Raw genomic sequence first — 21,176 nt, 5'->3', positions numbered from 1 at the left:
AAACTATATTTAATCATGGAGTAAGACGTATTTTACTATAAGCAAGACAGACTTATCAAGAAACGAAATAAATGTCACAACTAATATAATAATATTAACTGCAAATTTTACTTTTATTATTGTGTTATCAAGAAAATTCTTCTGACCCACAACAGCTATGTTATTGTCAATTTAGATTTTAAGTAAAATTCTATAACTTTTGTAAGTGCTGTATGAACTTTTGAATCAATAAATAAAAATAAATAATGAAAATTCTTATCAAAAAGTATAATAAAAACAATTCTCCATCATCTCTAGAACACATACACAACCAAAAGTTGTCTAAATTCTAATTTAAATACACAATTATGTTTATAAATTTTACATACAACCGATTTAATTTATTTGAATACATGTGTATACTTAAAGATTATTAAAATACAAGATCGGATTTGTAATCACAATACTTATTATATATAAGTACGTAAAAAGATATTAACGTGTTACCTTCACCAACCAATTTATAATTTTATCAGTGAATTCACAAAACAACCACTAAACACACAAGCAGTGCAAAAAAAAAATCCTGATTGGTTTTCGAACCTACATATATCTCACAAAAGGAGTTTTATTTTTTCCTGAAAAAAAATTATAGTAATATGTTATAAGAGATTTTAAGTTTTTCGTTTTTAACGCAAGAATAATAATTATTTTAGCGTTTTAAAATAACGAACAGAATACACAAGTTATTTGTGCATAAAAAAGCAAAACGCAAATAATAATAATTATTTTTCAGAATATAACAATTTTTTACTATATACACTCAGAGTCGTAAGTCAAAAAACTCAATTTATTGGAAACATACTTTAGTATTTTTTTATAATATTCAATGTACAATGTTTTCGGAATGATTTTTTGCATTTGTTTAAAATAAACAGCCGAAATAACGATACCGTTCAAAAGTCTACCACCCGTCGAATTTTGAAATGGGTCCGTTTTCATTATAAAATAGAGTAGCACGAATGAAACCTTACAAGTTCTGTGTTTCTAGCATTCAAGGAAGAAATTAGTATGGCGTAAGCAAGTTGAAGCATACAATAAACAAAATCTTTTTCCAACTGTAAAACATGGAGGTGGTGCAGTGATGCTCTGGGGTTGTATGGAAACAACAATGGATAGACATATTTATCTAAACATTTTGAAGAATTTGTCAGCGATCAAATTCGGGCTAACAGATGGATTTTATTTTCAACAGGTCAATGATCCTGAACATACAGCAGAAATTGTGAGTTTTTAGTTGCTATATAACGCCCCTAAACTGCTAAATACGTCTCCACAGTCACGGGATTTAAATCTAATTGAACATTTATGGTGACTTTTGGAAAGAAAAATTCGTAAACATTCAATTTCGAGTGAACAGCATTTGAAAGACATAATACTAAAAGAATGAGACGAAATAACAACTCAGGAGACCAGTAAACTTGTAGCTTTGATGAAAAACCTTCTAGTGGAAGCTCTTAACCGTTGCGGTTATCCAAATAGTTACAAAATTGCATAAAAACACTAAAACATCGTCTTATACTAAGTGCTTGCACACTTTTGATCGCTTGTTTTGCTACCCTTGACAATAGAAACACCATTATCTCGGCTGTTTTTGAACAAATGCAAAAAAAATTTCCGAAAATATTGTGCATTGAATGTTATAAAAAAACACTAAAGCATGTTTCCAATAAATTGAGTTTTTTTTAACTTAAAAATAATATATGATTAAATGTTTTCAATATTTTTTATTTAATAATTTTTTAAACAATATTAAAAAAGATATTAAACAACATTATCTACCTATCTATATATATATAAAATCGCTTGTTCGTCTGTTTGTTACTCAATAACTTTTTAATAACTGAACTTTTATAATCTCCTTGATACTTTCAGATAATATTTATATAGTTTTTAGGCGTAACATAGACTATTAAAACATTCGATATTAGTTATACTTTTAACTTATATAATAAATTTAATTATTTCTGTTTCAAACTGTGCGACAGTTTGAATGATACTGATTTCTGTTTTGTTTATTTTTGGGTTTTTTATGTATATTGTTCGAACTTTTACGAAGTAGCAGAAATGACAGATATAATAGAAATTCTATTTGAAAGAAATAGTAATTTCATATGATATTTAATTTCACCAATTTTTTATTATATACTAGTTGACCCCGTGAACTTCGTGCCGCGTAACAATCAATGAATGTTATATTAAATTTTAGGGTCATCAGCGACCGAATTTTTTACTTGAATACACGTGCAGTGATGTCGTGCCGATCACTTAATGTCTGTCCAGGAAGCAGCATTTGAAAAATTTCTTTCCATTTTGGATTACACGTAAACGTAATGAATAGATCTGGCCGACCGTAATGACGAACATAAGTCATTGCATCTTGCGTATATTCATGCATATGACGTGGACTACCTGTGTACGATGCCGGTAGCATAGTCAAACGATCAATATAGCTACATCTTCGTCGGTGGTAATTGCATCTCGTAAATGGATATACTCCTCCGAATGCAGTTTGGCTTGGTTCAACCGAATATAAGTTGGGCGCTCTGTTTCTATTTTGACGTACATATCGACGCAATACTGCTGATACAATCTACGAAATCGCAGCAAATAGTTGTCAGCATTTTCACGAATCATTAAACGCTATTCATAATAATTCATCGAACTAACTTCTTGGTAGTTTCCTTACCTGATTTAAAAACAGTAAAATTAGTATCTTAGAAGTAAAACTCACGTCTGTATTCTGAATTGAAAACTATGATGTTGATACCCACCATTCTATGGGTTTATCATTTTTATATTGAAGTGATATCTATCATCTCCTTGCCAAAACATCAGTGGGTATTGCAACGTGTCATATGAACGGTGTGTTTCATATATTTGTTGCCGTTGCCCAGTATCGCGACGTGGAAGCATGATATCGCGTGTGATCAAGTTTTCTCCAACGACCAGGATTGCAACTTCATCTATTGTTGGAGCATTAAACTTACGTTCATGTGTTCTTGCTGCTCGTTTATCAGCACTGATCACAACTTTGTAGTTATCATTTGGCATGCGCTCCAACGCAGTCTTGAACAGCCTGACCAATGCATGATGTTCATTAAGTAATTGCTGCAGGTCTTGAAGAATTGCTATTTTCATTGCTGTGTTGATCTCTTGACGCCGTTCAAGTTGTTCCGTCATATTGCCCATGAAGTATATTTGCAAGAATTTATGTTGTGCATCTTCAACAGGTTGCAATGATCCAATTCGTTGGCGAATCTGGCTTTGAATCTCAAGAGTCGAAAGCGAAGTCAATATTACTGATTTATAATGCCAATTTTTTTAAAATGTTAACATTCCTTATTTATTTTAGACACAAATACAGAATATAACAAAATATTTTCACCTATATTTCACATTTGATCAAATTGTTTATCTTAAATCTAATCTCTTAAAGAAAATGAACGTTAGCTCTTTTAATAGTTGAGGCATTTCTTCTTGATCGTCGGATATTTTCTCGTTGTGATAAGCTTGACGATTTCTTATTGCCAACCGAGCCGTCACGGGCTGCCTCTCTTTGCTCTTGTGTTTGAGAAGCGCGAAGGCGGGTCATACTAATGTGGCTCCTTTCTCGTTCCTCTTCAGTGGATGCATACATAATGTTTCGACGCTTAATTGCATTACGGCTTTGTTAGGAAAGATTAGACTTTCTGGGTCGCGGCATTGTTAATATTAAACATATATTGATATAGCTATATCACTCAAACTGTCGAACTGTCAACAGTTTGAAACAGAGTTTATAAATTTAATAGTCTTACTAAAATTAGTGGGTTTTTCCAATATTTTATAATATATTCTGCTATTCGGAATGGAGACGATTCCAACAAATCAAAGATAATTAAAATCGGTTCAGCCGTTATTGAGTTATAAGTGGTCTAACCAACACGATTTTTTGTTATGTATATAGATTTATTTAAAATGAATCAATTATTTATTGCATTTCTGGAATATAAATAAAACATTAAAATATGGCTAAAGTACTTCAAAAATGTCACATCATTGTTTGGGATGAATGCACAATGTCACATAAATATTCATTGGAAGTATTGAATCGAACACTTAAAGATTTAAATGCCACCGATAGACTTTTTAGAGAGGCTTTAATTTTATTGGCAGGTGATTTTAGACAAACATTGCCAGTTAATCCACATTCAACCTATGCTGATGAAATCAATGTTTGCCTAAAATCATCTATTTTGTGGCGAAGTGTCCATATACTTTATTAAATTTCCAGAAAATTTTTGTAAAATTGTTAATTCGAAAGTGGAATTAATAGAAAGCGTATTTCCTAACATATATCAAAATCATGAGAATCATCAATGGCTTCAAAGTAGAGCGATTCTGGCTGCCAAGAACTTAGATGGCGATGAAATCAATTTCAAAATTCAAACTATACTGCCTGGTAATTTCTTAAATTTGCTTGATTTGCCACACAATTTACTTTTAAAAATTGGTTCACCAATCATTTTATTACGCAATCGAAATCCACCAAAATTATGCAATGGAACAATATTAGTTATAAAATGAATAATGATGAACTTAATTGAATCAACAATATTAAATGGAAAATTCAGAGAGAGAATATATTGCTTCCACGCATACCAATTATACCAACCGATGTTCCAATTCAATTCACAATAAAAGTAAGTGGACTGAATTTGGAAAATCCATGTTTTCCGCATGGGCAACTATATGTTGCATGTTACCGTGTTGGTAAACCTTCTGATCTATATATATACGCTTAAAATGGCCTAACAAAAAATATTGCTCATGATTTAGCTTTAAGCTAACAATAGAGTAGCCCATAATTAAACTGGTAATATAATATCAAAAAATCCTTTTCATTTGAAATGTAAATGTCACATAAGTAATGCATGTGGGCTTTTTGCAGTTTCAAAAAAAAATTCAAAATAATTTTCGCATTAAATGCAAAAAGTTAAGTTGACATATACGGACACTACTAACATTGCTCAGGCTTTATCCTTAAAATTATACGGTTTAATTCTAGTCACGGATTGCTTCTTACACGGTTAAACCTGACAGTCTCTTTATCTACACAGATGTTGGAATAAGAACAAATATTACAACTGAGCTGATCAAGGACAATTAATTGCAAGGGGAGACAACGTTCACCGGGTCAGCTAGTGTTTTTATAAAAACTGTTTTCAAATTTTATTGAATCAATTGATATCTATATAAAACGTCTTCATTCGAATTAATATTTGATTTGATGATTCAATATATGTACTTACTTTTTGATATAAGAGCCCAGAAAGTTTTCACGATTTATTGCTGTGCTTCCATTTGTCATAGGTCAAATAAGTTGTAAACAGTTCTCTCCATCGAGACTATACATTATACAAATACCAATACTAGTAATATTGCATTTAAAATGTACTTAAGCTGTACTTATTAGTACTAAAATCTGAAACTTCATCAACTTCCTTGTTCACAGTTTCGCAAATTTAAAGTTCGTTTTTTGGATTCCCTATATACTTTATATATTTTTCGTGGCATTTGCCTAGTTTAATAAAGTATGTTAATATATTAATAATGACGCTTTGGCAGTACTTTTTAGTATTTTAGATTAGTATCTCAGGAACATTTCTGTATTTGAGATACTTGAAGTGCCCTAAAACAATGTGGAGTTCGTTCAAACTGAGTTTAAGCTGACTGTGTCCAGCTTTTTATTTTAAGTCTACGCGTAGTTTGCAAAATTATTTTCATATTAGCCTTTGCCTTATATGTTACTTTAGCAACCACTCTTCAATTAAGATCCACAAGATATATTGAATTATTTTAACTGGAGTTATATCGGTTACTACTTCTGATGTATTATCTGGAATCGTTTCCGTCATTTGAGACAGGTCAATCTGCAGTGAATATCATATAGAGGTAGAATAAAGCCTAGTTCTGAAGCTACATATAAAAGTAACTTTTTTCAAAGTAACTATCAGACCATAGCTTTCAATATCAAGTATGTAAATTATAGTGTAACAATATAAAAAGACGGCCCAATGCTCCTCCTAGGAGTTAAAGGATTAAATATAATACAAAACTAACTCAATTTTTTAAACAGATTTGTTTGGGTAAAGTAAAGAAAAAGTAAATAATACAAAATTAACAGAGCAACAGAAATAACAAATAAATAAATCATTTTTTGCAAGTACAAAATTTAACAGAAGTCATAAATATATATAATAGCTGAAGGATTATGTTTGTCTGAATGTGATTATTGGATTGCTAAAAAGTTTACTTCTTATTTTATTAATTATTTTATTCCAGCATATCGAAACATATTATTTTCGAAAAATCATATATATAGGAAAACTTGTATATGCTTATAAGATATTTGCTATGCACAATAAATTACAATAACATTAATTATGACGTGGAAATAAAATTTAAGTTACGGTTTATGTCTCACTATTTTCTACATATAAAATTACTAACTTTTGAAATCTAAATCAATAAAACCAAACTTAGAGAAATATCTATTGATTTTAAATACAAATTTATACTATTACAGGTTACTTGAAATTAGTAAACAGAGTACAGGTTACTCTGCCTTTTCTTTTAGTACAAAATATTTTACATTATAAAAGCCGGAAAATAATAAATTCTTCGAAGAGTTAGAACTCTTCAAACTTTTGCTAACATAATATTCATTACAATCTTAATTTTTAATATTAATTCTGTGCAGAGTTTACACGGCAGAATAGTTATTCCACAAATTAAATCTTACTGGAACAGTTTAGTATCCAAAACAAGAACTGTTGTGGAAACTAGGAACTTTGCTCAAACAATATTTTTTTGGCAAACGCAAAAAAACTGGCTAAAGGAGAAGTGCATCCAATTTACAATCTTCGTTATCTTTTACATCGAAGGATAACAGTAGAAGAACTTTTCAAAAGAAAAGATCCAATACAATGTACTAACTGTCAAGAATTTGGCCATGCTCGAACCTACTGCATCTTACCCAGTGTATGTGTAATATATGGAGATCTACACAAATCCTCCATATGCCCCAAACCTAACGAAGATGCAAATGCAAAAAAATGCATCAATTGCGGTAAAAATCATACAGCAAATTATAGGGGTTTTACTTTTTTTGTTGCAGTTAAGCAAAGAATCCTTCCCGAAAATCAATCAAGTACTGTGCCAACCAAAAATTACTTCTAAGAACAAATAACCAATCCAGAAGTAATAACACCTCAAGGCAAAAGTTAGGCAAATGTATTAAGAGAAAATGTTCAACCTCAACAATTGGCGAAACCGGCAGTAGGTAATTTAGAAGACACGCTAAATACACTGATCCAAAGTCTTGATCTTTTTCTGTGTAGTATGCAAACCATGATGCAAGAACTTATAAAAAATCAAAGTGCTGTAAAGCAAGCTCTGATAATGAAGAAATGAGCGACTCCATTGAAATGTGTCACTGGAATGCAAATGGTATAAACAAACATAAACTTGAAATTGAATATTTTTTAATCAGTAATGCAATTTATATCGTGCTTATGTCCGAAACAATTAAAAAAAACGCTTTCAAATGTCCAAATTACTACTTTTATGACACCAAGCATCCCAAAGATATGGCTCGCGGAGGTACTGATATTATAATAAAAAAATGACTTAAACACTTTGTTTTAGAAGACTTCAGTAAAGATTATCTACAATCAACAGCTAACCAATTCGATGAATATGGAAAAAATGTAGTAATAGTTGCAATATATTGTCCATTCAACCACAATATAGAAGTCCAAGACTTCAAAAATTTTTTTAAAACACTCTGTTCTAAATTTCTAGTCGTAGGCGATTTTAATGCCATGCACACATTTTGGGATTCAAGAATAATAACACTAAGGAGATGGAAACTTCTAGTACTTCTGAAAAGTGAAGATCTCGATGTTAATCAATTGGACAGACAACATATAGGCCTTCTGATGAACAAAAAGTCCCAGATCTTATTGACTTTAGCCTAACAAATATATTGAACCATCAACAATCACCGCATTTCCATCAGTTGAATTGTCATCAGATCACTCACCAACAATAATAACAGTACAAAGTCAACGAAATAGAACTATGCAAACGGAAAGTTGAAATTTCGTAAATACGTTTCTTGCCATATACCACAACATGCTTCATTAAAAGTGAATAATGAAATTGATGGTTGTGTTAAACAATTTTTTGAAGTAACCTCAATGGTGTGACAGAAACAATTGAGGCATTATTACAACGGAAAAGGAAAGTTAGAAGACTTTGGCAACGGCATAGATCTTCAAAACATGGACTTTTACTCTCTAAATGTACTAATGAACTCAAATATGCACTAGCGGAAAGACTATTTAATTTGGAAGGCAACAAAGTATCTCAAACAGCCTATACAGCATTAATCTCTTCTCAGACTAGAAAATGGTGACTGAGCACGAAGTGACTCTAAGAAAGGGGATATATTTGTTAAGCACTTGAAAAAAGTATTTAGTCCAAATGATGCTGCAAAAAACATTTTTTTACCAATTACAAACCTATACCCCTCTAGCAATCAACTTATCTTTAAACTAGAAAACATTACTAAAATTATAAAAGATTTCAATGCGAAAAAGGAAGCAGGACCTGATAAAATCTCAGTTGCAATTGTAAAACAGTTACCACAATGTGCCATTATACATCTCAGGCATTTATTTAACGCTATCCTACGGGCAGGTTATTATCCCAAACTTTGGAAAATGTCACAAATAACACCAGGAAGGTGAGCTAACACTCACCTTTTGTTAAAAAACTACTTAAGCAAAAGAACTTTTAGTTTAAGGTATAAAGATTTTGTTTCAGAACCTTGTTCTATCAATGCTGGAGTTCGCGAAGGAAGTGTAATAGGTTCGCTATTATACCTACTGTATACAAGCGATATGCCAACTTCGGAAAACACTTTAATTGCAACATTTGCTGACAACACAACAATACAAAAACCCCGCAATAGCACAACGCATGCTTCAAAATCATGTTCACCAACTCGAGAATTGGTTATCATATGGCGTATGAAAGTCAATGAACAAAAATGTACCCATGTAACATTTGCTCTAAGATCGGGCAACTGCCGCAATATTACAATAAATATTACAATAAATAAACAAAAAGTACTCTCGAGCGACTATGTAAAATACTTAGGGATGTATCTAGATAGATGTTTAATATGGAATAAACACATAGAGACTAAAAAGACACAAATAAATATAAAACTTAGTTTATTGCATTGGCTATGGGCACGTCATCAAAGCTACCACTTGAATACAAAATTCTGCTATACAACTCGATATTAAAACCTATATGGACTTAAGGAATTCAAATGTGAGAAACAGCGATCCTATCAAATATTGAAAAACTGCAATGGCTGCAATCTAAACCCCTAAGAATGATAACAGGTGCACCGTGGTTTATAAAAAATGCTAACCTTCATAGAGACTTGGGCGTACCAACAGTAATTAAAGAAGCTGCTCGATGTAGCCGTCAGTGCCTTTTAAAGTTAGAAGATCACCCTAAACCAATCAGCTTACAAGCTCCTTCTGAACAAAGACTACAAACGCTTAAAAGAGAAGGACAATTAACATGTGCTAACATTCTACATTTTTATTTGATTTAAAATATTGAAAATTTTATTTAATTAAATTAAATGTAATTTCTGATTTGATTTTAATTTAATTTTAGTTTTAATTTTAATTTTAATTTTAATTTTCAACCTTATTTTATTTTAAATAATTTATAATGTCTCAATAGTTTTCTCCCAAGCAATGACCTAGGAAAAAAAAAATAAATTTCGTTTTACAATTTAATTCATTTATTGTTAGTTTTTAAATGAAAGATTCAATAAATAATTTATGAATTGAAAAAAAAAATCTGCTTATAGATGTGTGGTGCAGAACCTAAGGAAACTAGACAATGTGAACGATTTATACTTCAAAACGGTAAATGATTTTAAAATAGAATAACGTAATTAATAACAATATTGTATATAATGAAAAGGTGTTTTTAAGTTGAGTTTTTGATCTTAAATTTTAAGTTATTATATTTATTTAATTTTTTAAATATTTTTAATTTAAAAGAAACAAAAATACTTTTTAGTTTCTCAACAAATGCAGATAAAAAAGGGCGGTTAAATTCGAAACAAAAAAATAAAATACATTATTTTATACAAAATAATGACAAAATAATGTATTCTAACATTAACGAAAAAGTATTTTTGTAAAAAATACTTGATGCTGATATTAGATATTTACAGATTCATCATGGAGCAGTCACTTAGCTCTTGGTGCAAACAACCACGCGATTAGCTAAATGGCTAAGTATTGGCCGTAGAAACTCACTTACTTTTCAACCAAAAGTACAAGACATTCAGTCAAGAATTAAGTGCTACTGAAAATTTAAGAGATTCATACGTGAGAAATCTGATATATTTCAGTCGAAAGAAATCATTTAAATTTTGGCTACTAACGCACAACATATGTATCATTTCTTATTGAATACAAATTTAACATCAAAACAGTTCTTTAAATTTTCGCTATTAAAAAACAAAACAATTTTATACAACCTTAAACAAAACAACCGCTTAAATTTTTAAATATAGCAAATAGCAGAGCATTTTTAAGCAATTAATAAGAAAATAGTCACTTAATTTTTGACCATTTCAAATAAAATATTTTTGAAGAGCGGGCATTTGTGTGACTCGCTCTCTTTTGTACAAACAACAGCTGTTTTGTAATGAATACGTAGATTTGACTAAGCAGAATTTGTCCACATTTTTAAAATCAATTTATTTTAAATCTTTGTTCGGTGAAATACCAAACGCCTTCAATAAAAACATGTTATTATGGCATAATTAGTTTGATATTATAAATTTAATTTTATATCACATTATTTAAAATAAAAAGAATGCACTCACTTGCACAGCACGTACTGCCTGCCGGTTGATAGCAGTAAGCTTATCCAAACACTTCTTTATATTATAAACTTTTACTAAAATTTAAATAAATAATAAATTGCCTTTATACAATAACAAACTGGTTTTATTTTAATATTAACAATATTAAATATTTTAATAATTATTAAAACAACATTCACAGTACACTTTAACAACAACCGTATTATATGTCGAACTAAGAAATTGGACAGCTTAACAGGGTTGCCAAGATATTTTATAAGTTACTTGCAGTTCGCACTTTCAAGTGATATGTATAAGTTGTTAACATATACTTTTGATTATATAATTTTTTTACTTTGAATATAAATAGAAAATTATAGTATATATTAAAACATCAATTTATGTCATACGTGTTACAAATTACATATAATGTGTTTCATAAATATTGCAGGTAACTTCAATAGGGCATATCGAAAATACTTAAAGTTGGCAGTCACGTTTCTCTCAGCAAAACAATTTATAAGAGCTACTGTCAAATGACCTAGCAGGCATGTAAACTGTAAAAAGAGAGAATTTTTGCAGTAATAAAGGGCAAATATACTCTTCCTAATTGAATGAAATTTTTGTTAAATTTCAAATATGATATGTAAATAATAAGTGAAAATCAAATAAACTATCAGTATATATAAATACTAATTTATATAATTGAATATAATTATTGGGAATATTGCCAAATATTCATCATTAGTGGTCTTTGGATTTATTGGATTAGTAGGGAGAATATTAGTCCGTATGTAGTTTTTAGATTGCTAGTGGCGGGACGTACAAACCCAACGTAAACTTAATTTGCGGTATTCAAATTCCTTGGTTTATGAATTTTTGTTATTTAAACAATAAATGCACTTGCAGTACCATAATTGCAACAATTAAACAAACAAAATATAAACTGTTTTTATTTTAAATTTTAAACACTATTCTTTTAGAAAACATACTTTACATTCTTGTATACAGCCATAGTCAAAAGTATTTACACTACGAAAATTGGCATTTATTCTGGGCTTTGGTTTAAGTAAGTGCAACCGTTACCTTTTGTCACAGACTACACAAATTTAGAGATTTCAAAATTTCAGAAATTATTTAGAAAAATGGTGAAAACCAAGGAATTATCAGTTGAAATTCCACCTGAGGTTGGTACCTGATATAAGAATGGTATTTCGGCGACGAACTTAGTAAAGCTATGCAAAATTTCATGTAAAACGGTGCAAAATCTAGTTAAAAATAAGAACATACGCGGAAATTTGAAATATTTGAAGAGAAGTGGGGGCAAACCTCCCATGAATCAAAGGGAAGGCAGAAGTCTTGTCAAAATTGCAGCTTCATCGAAGGAGTTGATTGACAAGAATATTAGTGATGCCACACTGCTTTGCAGATTGAAAGATAATATCAATGCCCATGTGGTGCAAAAAAAAATAAAAAACCAAATATAATATTGAAATTTTATAAAATCAATTATATTGTATCTTTCAATTAAAAAAATAAAAGATAACAAAATTAAAGCTAATCTTACTTCATAAGAAATAGTTTGAGCAACAGCTCGTAAACCTCCTAATAAAGAATAATTTGAATTTCTTGATCATCCTGCAATTATAACAGTATACAAAATTGTCAATATTACTCCAACGACCCTGTCAAATCGTCTCTCATTTTCTTTGAAGTATTTTAAGAAACCTATATAGTTTTGGTACAATGTGTTATAGACAGATGGGTCTGCATTAGAGTACTGCACGCGCGCATTTGATTTCAGTTTCAAAGCATTCTATTGTGTTTAGAATGGTAGCATACTCTCACTCTCAACGAATAAATACGAATGTATAGGCATAAAAACAAAATGGAATAGAATAAATATTTGTTTCGTTTGTTTAGAGTACTCTAACTCTAAACATTCTAAAAGTAGTTGAAGTAGTTGGGAGTACTCTAAGCATTTGATTTTCAGTTCATACAAAAATTATGTGCTTTTAAATAGTAAGACCCAAATTTATTTATTTGTTTTTTTATTAATTAAATATTATTTAAAATGTTGATAATAGTAATTTGTTGATTACATATATAATATGACTTAATATATTAATTAAATATAAAAAAAATTTTGAACAAAAATTTATTTAAAAAAATTATAATAAGTTTTTTTACAGTTTTTACAGTTCACAAATTTAATTTAATATTCAAATTAAATGTTGAGTATCGTCTGACTTAATTCCTCTTTTTCAAGATTGTTGTGTAAAACATGATTTGATTGATAGATCTTTGATTAGATGAAATCAATGTTCTTTTTTCTGATATTAAGTTCCGAGCAACTGAAAAAACCCTTTCCGAAGATGCACTACTTGTTGGTGTTGCAAATAATTTACAAGAAACTTTGTAAAGTAGAAATTCTGAAGGAATTCTTAAGAAATTTCTAAAAATCTCTCTTGTCATAAATAAATATTTTTACCATATCATGCATAAAATTATTTTCCAGGAAAAGGTAAATATGTGAAGCAATTTATTTTGTTACATCATAAAAAACTATCGACAAAGAAGGAAATTCTGCGCAAACCGTTTTTTTAAGTTAACCTTTTGCATTAGATCTACCTGTTTAAACAACTTTTGCATTGAAAATAATAGAAAATTAAACCTAATTTACGTGCTTTGTTATTGCAATTATTGCAAATCTCTACGCACATCCAACTTTCTTTACTTTTGCGCAGGTAACCAAACGCACACAAAATATATAAAATATTTCTTTGCAAAAATAGAATTATTTGAAATACTCTAAAAGTGATTGAAATACTCTAAAAGTGATTGAAATACTCTAAAATATTTGTTTATTTGATTTTAAAATTGAAAACAAACGATTATAGAGAACAAATCAACCCCCATTCCATTGAAACGAATGCGGCGGAAACGAATTCTATCGGACCGTTTCTGTTATTCGTTCGTATTCGCTTTAGAAATAATTTGTAAATATGGTACACATTTGAAAATAAAACGAATGACCGCAAAAACGAATGTTTTGATGCAGCACTTTAGTCTGCATTTCAATTCTAGGAGCACTTCATAAATTTACGATAACGGTAAAGGAATAAAGCAGTGCAGCTACTTAATAGCTTTGAAGGTGGTACGGTGGTGTTTTGGGGATATCTGTCATGCTATAGATTAGAAGATTTGGAAATAGACCCTTTCCAACCAATAACTAGATTCTATAACATAACAATGCACCATGTTATAATGGATGTAGACCTAACCTATTTTTAAAAGAGTTAAGTAATGCTGTTCATTTATGGCCTTCTCACAGCCCTGACCTTGATGTCATTGAAAATGTTTGGGATTTCATAAAACAGCAAAGAACTATGGATAAAAAATCAAAATATAGTGATACCATAATTGAAATAGGGGATATTCGGTTTAAAATGATTTGCAACGTGATTGAATCAATTCCAGCTAGGTTTAAATTTTTATAAAATTCATTTATTAAGAATAATGAATGTTTTGTGTAAATACATTTGACGCAAAAAAAATATGTGTAAATATTTTTGACAACTAATAAGTATCAGCACAGTTGCTTATATTTTTGTTAAATGAACAGTTATCTTTTCAATCCTTTTTTTATTTGGTTCTGTAAAGATAAGACTAGGTGACAATTAAAAAATTTTTTGAAACTTTCTCTAACAACAACAACAACAAAAATCTGTTTTAGTGCAATATGCACAAAAATTTTCGTTGTGGAAATGGAAATACTTTTGACTATGGCTGTACTTTAGATCACTTGCATTTTGCAAGTCTATTTAAGGAGTTTTTTTCGATTCCATTTATTATCGCAGAGATAAAATATAGCCAGTCGATTCCAGATTGAAACGACAGTTCTTTTTTGCAAGGGAATGTTACATATAAGCGCATTTTATTATATAATATGTCAAAAGCGGCACAAGAGCCAGACAAGCACAATGTTTTATCCTCATTAAATTTAAAACGAGAGATCGGAACTGAACTGCAGAGATTATGTACAGTAAAATAATATCTTCGAAATTTCTTCGGTACCTTATACATCGTGTTAATAGAACTAGTTAGTTCAACTAAGAACAACTAGTTAGCATATTTAAAAATTTGTATTTTATTCTGAATCTATTACAAGCTCTATTTGGTATATTTGCGTTGATAGCTTTTGTAAGTTTTTTCACTATAATCATTTCTTGAATTTTTGTATCTAAAGCATGATATAGGCCAGGGTTGTCCACACCAGATGCGATCGCGGTCGAATACAAATTACTATACAGATTAGTTGTTATTATAAATACATTATAACACTGCAAAATAGTAATCGAAACTGAAGGAATTGAGATGATGATAATAGCAACATGTTATTTATTTCATTATTTCATTATACAAAGATTTCATATTTCTTAGAATTAAACATAATTTCTTATTTTAATTCTTAAAACTAATATTATTTTTAATTTAATTCTCTAAAATATTGCATTTTAATATTTTTATTCACAAAATAATTTTTAAAATATAAAAACTTACTTAAAAAATGTTTTTAGCATAAAGTAATTTTAAAAATATATAAACTATTATAAACATATATAATATATAATATACAAACAATTTATATATTGTTTGTAGCACTTTTTTTCAAATTTGCCTTTTTTAAAGAAAATAAATGTATACAACTTTTTCAATTATTTTACAATTTCTTTCCGCGATCTTTGACGGTCCGACGCTCACCAAAATTCTTAATTAAGAGAAGTCTCCAGATTTCGATATACACAAGCAGACATGTGTGGAGACTTAAAAAATAATTAAAAAGTGTTAATTTTATCGCATACATGTCTTAAATCGAAATTTGGTATGCAAACTTGAATATAGACGGTGCGATTTGGTAGCACGCATACCTTGTCTGCAAACATGTAGCATCGTCTATATCCTGCTTCATGCTAACTGTTAACTCGTCTCATTCTTACCTTGCCTGAATAGTTTTGCTAACATTTTCCTTTCTTCCACTGTATCATATAGCTCGTTGACGTTTAACGTTATGGAAATTTAAGAGTGATCTGATTAAATTTTTTCCTTCCTTCTTTAACTTTACCTAAATATATTGTATATAGTATGTTGTTTGGGGATACACTACACCCGCCAGTGACCAATTTGTAACAATGGACACAGGGTTCTCTTAGAACACCATGAAGGATTTGCTGTTACTTGCATTTGTGGTAAGCCCTTGATTATATCGTTCTATTTATAAGACCTGCTGTATGACACTTAACCGAGTCCCACTAAAGACTAAAGCCACCAAATATCCATCCTTACATATGTTTCTATATAAACGAAAGAAACTACTTACATTTATAAAATTTTTATATAATAATTCTCTTGGTTTTTTATTATTGCTACTATTGCGTGAATACTTTCCAGAGTCAACTTCTAACAACATCACAGAGATGTCCAGAAATTGCTTGTTGGAGAAGTACGAATAGGTAGATGTGTTTTCAAATAGTTTCCATAATAATAATTTATAGTACATTAGACTTAAGTTTTACATGTTATACATGGTAAATGTATTTGTTCTGCATATTTTTAAGGTCACTTTCACGCTATCTTTTACTTCACATTTCTGTAATGTTTAGAAATTCAGATTTTGTTATCATCTGATCTGTTATCAGATTTTTCTTACATTCTGTTCTTTTTTCAGTTCTAATTTTTGTGGTCGTAAATATAGATATCTTAGATAAAATTGTCAGAGGGAGTTATTAAAGTGTTGTTGCTATTATCGAATTTTAATGAGAATTTATGATAATTGATCTGAATTTATGAAATGATGTGAACAAAATTTATGTGAGAAACTCTTTTTTCGAAGTGATTAATATCATTAAGTCTAGTATAGGTGCTATTTCAAAGTCATTCTGAAGCGTTGTCCATCTATATTGAGAACTGAACCTGTTCTTAACATTTTACACAATATTTAAAAAGTTTTATGTTTTGCACTTTTTATTTACTTATTTTTAATTTCTGTAATGTTAACATGAAGCATTATTTAACAACTAAAAAAATATATATAGCATCAAGTTATGCTGGCTTTAGGTCATTACCATCACACTCATCACCACCACACTCATCACTATTATTGGTACTTTCTTCGTCGGTGAACTGTTCGACGTCCTCAAAATAGTCACCAGTGAAAAACAAAACTGCCCTTGGTATGAGCTCGTCCCGAATAAACTGTCCTAATTCAAAGTCTTTAAACATAACTAATTGAGCATCTTCATCCATTTCTTCCTCAGCAATTTGAGGTGGATTGAAAAAGTGAAAGAAACTAGCAGTAGGCACGACTATGGGTCCTGTCTCACATGCAATGTTTTCAATTCTACTTAATGTTAAATTTTTACCCTCCTTCCAGTCAATTTTGCAGCCAACTGATTTAGTGACATCTGGTCCATCATAACTGAAGGGAAAGTCTTTATCAACGGTCTTCTTCAGAAAGTACTGTTTAGTTAAAACACTGTTATGAATGTACTCATTTTCATCAAAGTGAAATCCGATTGTGTATGACAAATCGCTATAATCAATTGTAATGTCATTAAGCTTTGAGAGTAGAGGCTCATCAACAACATATATAAAGTCCGAAAGGCGGTCCGATGTCTTGAAAATAGTTAGCCAGAAGTTTGGCAAACCTTTCGTCTTCTCATTGGCGTTTTTGTACATCTTTAGAATATTACAGTAATCGTTCATCAATGGAGTTTCAGGATAATTTTTCTCAGAATCTTTCCATTTTGGTAGTTCAGGCTTTGGTTCAAGCGCGCCAGATACGATTTCCTTGCGTTTATTGTACAAAGGAATTAATTTCTCATGATACTTTCTTTCGACATTAAAAATATCTTCGTAAAGTTGGCGTTCAAAATCAAGATGTTCAATTTGCATATTCTTCAGTACAGTCAAGCGATTTTGCAAAGATGTTGGCAAGGATTTAACCATGCCATGCAAGAAATTCCTACGCTCGCTAGCACTAAAGTAATCTAATGTGACATCTTCACCACCTTCTGCTTTTTTATCAACGCATTTGTCTTCGGATTTCTTACTAGATGCTCCTTCCATACTTATTTTACGATCGTCCGATTTGCTATTCAAAGTTTTTTTCAGAGTAATTTGACTAAGAAAAAAATTCTGTTTTTTTTGAATATATATTTATTACATTATTTTGTAATGTCATTTGATTTATAAAATACAATTTAAATGATGAAAAAGATTATTTAAAAAAACAGGTGAAACTCTTAAAAAAAATCTTTAACCTGATTCAGTGAAGCAACAAATCAAGTTAATTTAATATTCAATCTATTTTCAGATAATTTCCATGTATGACCTCCTCTGTGAGTTATTAATTATACTATATTGAGCAACTCCATTATCAAGTTCGAAAACGTATGAAGTTCTCTAAAATATGCCATTCTTATTGTTGATTGCGTTATTCGCAAACATCTCTATTTAAAATGATACGGATAAACTTGTGTATCAAAATAAAAGATAAACCTATAATTGCAAAACCAATCTGAATCTCACAAATCTCTCAGCAGCCCGAAGAAAAGCAGTGATGAACGAAACTATAAACAGCACTTAGCCAGCGCAGCGCTTGGCCAACATATCACAAGCAAACGATCAACCTGCTGGAACTGTTGCCAGCGTCCAGCGAAAATCGCGACCTTATATGGCATTGCGTGAATAATTTTGTTAATATTATGTATCTGAGTTTAGAAATCACGCCACCGCAGGCAAATTTAAGCATTCTTAAGTACATATTTTCCCTTGTTTTAGATAAACATCCCAGAAGACAATATATGTACAATGTACCTGTATGACATAGAATGGTAGGCTGTTAAATACATACGCCATACACTACATACTGCAGCGATTTATGAGTCTAATGTAATGGTAGCACGTTTGCACTCGAGGTAGAACGTTCGCATTTATAAACACATCTTATAATAAATACATAATACAATACTAAACTACGATTTTTTGCCAGTTGCCATTGTTGATTTAATAATAGGGCACGCGAGCACTTAGATTGGACAAAAATTAATAGAGATAAACCGAGACTTCCATATAATTATAAATAGAAAAGCCACAGAGGTGTATCCTTTATAAGAAACCCTGTTCAAAATTAGTTCAGTTCTTTCAAGCACAGCCGAAGTGCTGCATTTCAGTTTCGAATAGTCTCTCAATTGATACTCTGTTTTGATAACCCACGTTCATAGGGGCAGTTCAAGTACTTTGATTTATAGAAATGTGAAATTGACGTGATAAAAATATTGCTAAGCTATCAGAAGAACCTTGGCATGAAATGAGATGAGCCAGTGGTATACATATATGATAACCCTGGAGCAAATACTTAAATCATGAAATGGCATTTTACTTGAATGCATTTGAGCTACAGAATGTCTGAGAAGTTATATATTTTTATTAAGATGAGTTTAGTTGTAAACACCGTAGGTGTGGATCACTTCATAAAATGAAAATTTTTAATACTGATTTTAGGATTTCAAGTACTACTTACAGCAAACGTTTGATGTTTTATATATAACATATAAACTTGTAATCTATAAGCTATTATCAGATAGCACTGCTTTAATCGTATCATAAGTTACACGCTGAAGATAATTAGGGAAATGTATTTCTAAAGACTATGGAGTTTGAGCACACTTTTATTTCTCTACATTACTATTCCATATATTCTGACAATTTTAGATAATGACCTATATATGATCTATAATGACCTATACACAAATTTTATGTCACATGATTCTGTGTTAAAATGAATCTTTTATTAAGACTAAACTAAAAATATAATAAAATGAATAAGCACAAAATGCATTGGCAAGCAATTGGTTTGGCACAACTTAGTGCTACCCATGTATTTCTTGGGGTACCGGGTTATGTTCCCATAGAAATCGTTAAGAGAAGTACATACTTCTACTGTCTTCAGCTTGCCAACAATAAATGAAAGACACTAAGGTCATGTGTTAATTCGTGGTTAACGTAACCGTCATTTAACAAGACCACATTATAAGAACTCAATAAAAGGGACCGCGTGAATACTGTAAGGTTTACTGCTTTGCTCTCTGGTTACTGATGTATTGGAATCCACGTCGAGATATTGCGCATTCCTTTAATATGTCATTAAAGAAGTTGTGTGAATTCATTGAAAAAAAAAGCAAATATTTTTTCTCTGAATGACTGACTCTGGACTCTAGAAGAAATTTGTTTATAGGGGGTAGATTTTTGACAGTTTGTAATATTTTTATATATAAAAATGATTAATATACTATTTACAATATTCTTAGTTTTTTACTAGCTATTTCTTAAAAGTTCTTTACGTAACACGTCAATACTAGGATATCTACGAAATATTGTGTAGAAAAACAAGTATTTGAACATTGAGTAAAACCATTGAAGAACTTTATGATAGAAGTTCGGTTATGAGCATATAAATAAAATAATTACTAAAGTTGATAGAAACATACGCACTATATAGATTTCACTGACACTATATGATTTTTTAGATTGAAAAGACAAGCATGCAGTAAGCATGCATCGTCTTTAGTTATCCAATAATCAGTAGAAAATCGAAAACCTGTGTATCGATCTCAACAGAAAATTATATCTAACACATAAACCACATTTATGGACTATATATATTCTCGCCTGTATGTTTCATTCATCTATATGTCTTGTGAATATTTGTTTTTATATTTCATCATTTTTCAAATTGAATGTGTCACTAGATTTTCAGATTAATCAAGTTAACAGTTAATTATTGCACAGCGTTTATTAAAATATATATAGGTATAAACATATAAAAGACTATTCCTGCATTTTTAAAATTACCCCCGTGTCAGTAATCCGGACTGATCTCAATTTTAATTACTTCGGATTAGCGGAGTTTTACTCCGTAATTCGAAATTTCTATCTAAAATTTGTCTAGAAGAAAACATACTTTATTCTACAGTAAAAGTATTAGACAGGAGCTTTATGTGGTTCATCACTTTAAAGCTTCGCATCCCAATCCAAATTTGGGTATTCCAAATGTTTAACTGTGTATGTCTTTTACTTTGGTTAATTCTGCAATATCTCTATTGAATAATTTTCAGAT

The 21,176-nt window shown here is 30.2% G+C and overlaps 2 protein-coding genes across 3 annotated transcripts in view; both read right to left on the bottom strand.

The window, feature by feature from the left end:
* The window catches only part of LOC119687249 (zinc finger protein 845), a 127,159-nt gene extending 116,040 nt beyond the window's left edge, over window positions 1-11,119 (bottom strand). For both annotated transcript variants that reach the window (XR_005253121.1, XM_038101509.1), the window contains exon 1: window positions 11,018-11,119. The gene's annotated coding sequence lies outside the window, so the exon portion shown is untranslated. The remainder of the gene's footprint in view (window positions 1-11,017) is intronic.
* A 5,898-nt stretch (window positions 11,120-17,017) lies between these two features.
* On the bottom strand, window positions 17,018-18,170 carry LOC119689450 (nucleosome assembly protein 1-like 1). The gene has a single exon (XM_038104283.1). It carries the CDS (start codon window positions 18,122-18,124, stop codon window positions 17,099-17,101), a length of 1,026 nt encoding a protein of 341 aa, XP_037960211.1. The 5' UTR covers window positions 18,125-18,170; the 3' UTR covers window positions 17,018-17,098.
* Window positions 18,171-21,176: the final 3,006 nt, after the last annotated feature.

This window comes from Teleopsis dalmanni, chromosome X (genome assembly GCF_002237135.1).
Source record: "Teleopsis dalmanni isolate 2A chromosome X, ASM223713v2, whole genome shotgun sequence".
Lineage (NCBI taxonomy): Eukaryota > Metazoa > Arthropoda > Insecta > Diptera > Diopsidae > Teleopsis > Teleopsis dalmanni.
The sequence above is the reverse complement of the archived record's forward strand: the minus strand, read 5'-3'. Positions and strand labels throughout refer to the sequence as shown.